At 58.5% G+C, this 2,670-nt stretch overlaps 1 protein-coding gene across 1 annotated transcript; it reads right to left on the reverse strand.

Moving 5' to 3' along the window:
• Window positions 1-251: 251 nt before the first annotated feature.
• Window positions 252-617, reverse strand: VOLCADRAFT_102684 (uncharacterized protein; the record flags this gene model as incomplete). The annotated part of the gene is made up of 1 exon (XM_002946018.1): window positions 252-617. The coding sequence occupies one exon, from the start codon at window positions 615-617 to the stop codon at window positions 252-254; it is 366 nt and encodes a 121-aa protein (XP_002946064.1).
• Window positions 618-2,670: the final 2,053 nt, after the last annotated feature.

Raw genomic sequence — 2,670 nt, forward strand, 5'->3', positions numbered from 1 at the left:
GGTTCGACACTGACCTTCCTGAAACTTGCGGGATCCCCCGTACCTCCCAAATTTTCCTTACGGAGGGGGCCCCGTACCAGGCTCCTGTACTGGCCGAAAACCCCGGGGCCCCCGTAACCCCGCAAAACCTTTACGGGGACACTGTCCTTGGCTGAAACGCTGTGGAAAGTGACGTTTTGCTTTTTTTTGCCCTGTAAATCGTTATTTTCGTTATTTTCCCGTGAACCATTACACACGGGGACACGGCACACTCAGCGAAAGCCAAGCGCCTTGGCCGCTGCGGCCGCCCATCCCTTCTGCTCCTCTTTCTCGTCCTCCTCCTCATCAAAATCCTCATCCACGCACGACTCATCGGTATCTCGTTCTACGTCGGTCTCGTAGTCACTGTCACTAAAAGCCTCATCGTCACTAGCGGGGTATGTTGCTTGTACCAGTACTTCAATCTCTGGGTCAGTCGCAACGTCCTCATTATCATCCTCTCCGTATGGATTCAAATTAATTTTGCCAACGTCAGAAAACAACTTGTGAATAATGCCTGTATAACCCTTACGCGAGTAGATCTCAGCAGCCTGATCAATCAGTGGCTTCGCCCCGGTATCAGCAGCAGGTCCCAACATCCCCACACGAAGTAGTGAATCAAGTGTGTGGCCTTATCCTTTATATGGTCCGTCCTCTCCCCTACAGGGCCCCGTACGGCCTCTTATAAATCCTTAAAATCCTTACGGGAGCCACCATAACCGGCCTTCGGCCGGTCCGGGGGCGGCCCCGTACGGGGCGCTTCGCGCCCCAAAATCCTTACGGGAGCCACCGAAAAGTCCTACGGGCCCTGACGGGGATACCGAAAAAAGGCCAAAAACTTACGGGCCCCGTACGGGGTGTCGAACACTGATCCGGACGCATACCGCTTTCTGGCGTTCCAGTGGCAGGGGCAGACGTATTACTGGCCCAGCTGTCCATTCGGCATTTCGCCGGCCTGCGGTTGGTACACCAACCTCAAATTAGAGGTCTTCCGCCCAATGTGAGAGAGGGGGGTTCGGATGACGTTCCTCATCGACGATCACGCGGGTACGGCAGAGGGAGCAGGCCGGTGCAAGTTCCTGTGCCGAACGGTAGTGCTCATCCTGGTGGCGCTGGGATTCACATTGAGCTTCAAAAAGTGCAGGACGATACCAAGCCAACGGCTCCGCTTCTTGGGTCTGATCGTCGATGCCAGGCAACAGGCGTTCCAGGTGCCCGAGGATAAGGTGGTGGCACTGCAGAACCTAGTGGACCAGATGGATCAGCAGCCGATGCCTATAACCGCACGACAAGGGGCGCAGCTCGCTGGCAAGGTCATGGCCATGAGCCCCGCCGTCGCCTTGGCGCCCCTACACAGTCGTTTAGTAAGCCGCGCCATTCAGGGGCACACATCGTGGGATGCCGCTGTGGGACAGCCCGACGAAATCCTACAAGCGGCAAAAGCTTTCCTAATGGTCCTGAAGACACGGAACGGTTTGGCCTGGTGGCACACCACTGCGGCGATTCAAGTCCAAGTGGCCGGTGATGCATCCGAGCAGGCCTTCTCGGCTCTTCTGCCCCCCCAGGCCGAGTTGGGCGCAGAAGTAATGAGGGTCCCCTTCACCACTGAAGAGCGGGAACGCATGGCTGCAGGCAAGTTCAGCAGCGCCGAACGGGAGCTGAAGGCAGCATTATTGGCCCTGCGGTGGCTGCGAGCACGACTCCACACGGGTATTAGGGGACGGACACTCCAGTACCAGACGGACAGCCAGGCGGCGCACTTCTGCCTGCTAGGCCAGAGAGGCGCGAACGAGTGCCTGTTCCTAGTACGGGACCTCTTAATGGAGAGTGCTGAGGCCGGCTGCGAGGTAGCACTGACTTGGGTTCCACGCACCGGAGCCATGCAACAAGAGGCCGATCGGATCAGCAAGGAAAGCGACAGTGGGCAGTGGACACTGGACGACGACGTGTATGAGCGAGTGGTTGGTCGTCCTTGCCTGCAGGGCCGACGACCGACAGTGGATTCCTTCGCGGATGCCACGAATGCCAAAGTGCCGGGGAACTTCTATTCGCTTACATGGAACCCAGGGTGCACGGGTGTAGACGCACTCGCGCAATCTTGGGCCCCGAGGGAGGACAACCCTAGGCCATTGTTGTACATCAACACCCCGTTCTCTCAGGCAGGCAAGGTGTGAACAAAGTGCGAACGAGCACCGACTGCATTGTCATTCTCCCGGTGTGGCCACGGTGGTGGGTGGCCCTACTCAAGACCTTGCCGGTCGTGGAGGAGTGGGACCTGCCGCTCGTACCCCACCTATTCCGGCCAGGAGCTTTGGTACGGGCGCCGGTGGCCAGGAGTCCCCGTTACAAAGTGTGGGCGTATTACATTCTAAGGCGACCATGAAACAGCGGGGAGATCGACAGTCACACAGAGGCACAATAAGGGCGGGAGAGGGACAGGGGCGTCCCAAGGTGGAACAACACAGGACATCGGAAGGACTCCCACCGGGAGAGGGACAGGGGCGGGGCCAACTTAGGTGACTTATAACGTGTGCCCGGGTGCGCCACCCGGTGGTGGTCGGGGGGACGCGGAGACGAGAGTGAGAGAGTTGGAGATACGAAATGGGGAGAGTTTACGGTGGGAGCAGGAGTAAGGCGAGGCAGAGAGGGGGG

The sequence above is a fragment of the Volvox carteri genome (genome assembly GCF_000143455.1).
Source record: "Volvox carteri f. nagariensis unplaced genomic scaffold VOLCAscaffold_1, whole genome shotgun sequence".
Taxonomy (NCBI): domain Eukaryota; kingdom Viridiplantae; phylum Chlorophyta; class Chlorophyceae; order Chlamydomonadales; family Volvocaceae; genus Volvox; species Volvox carteri.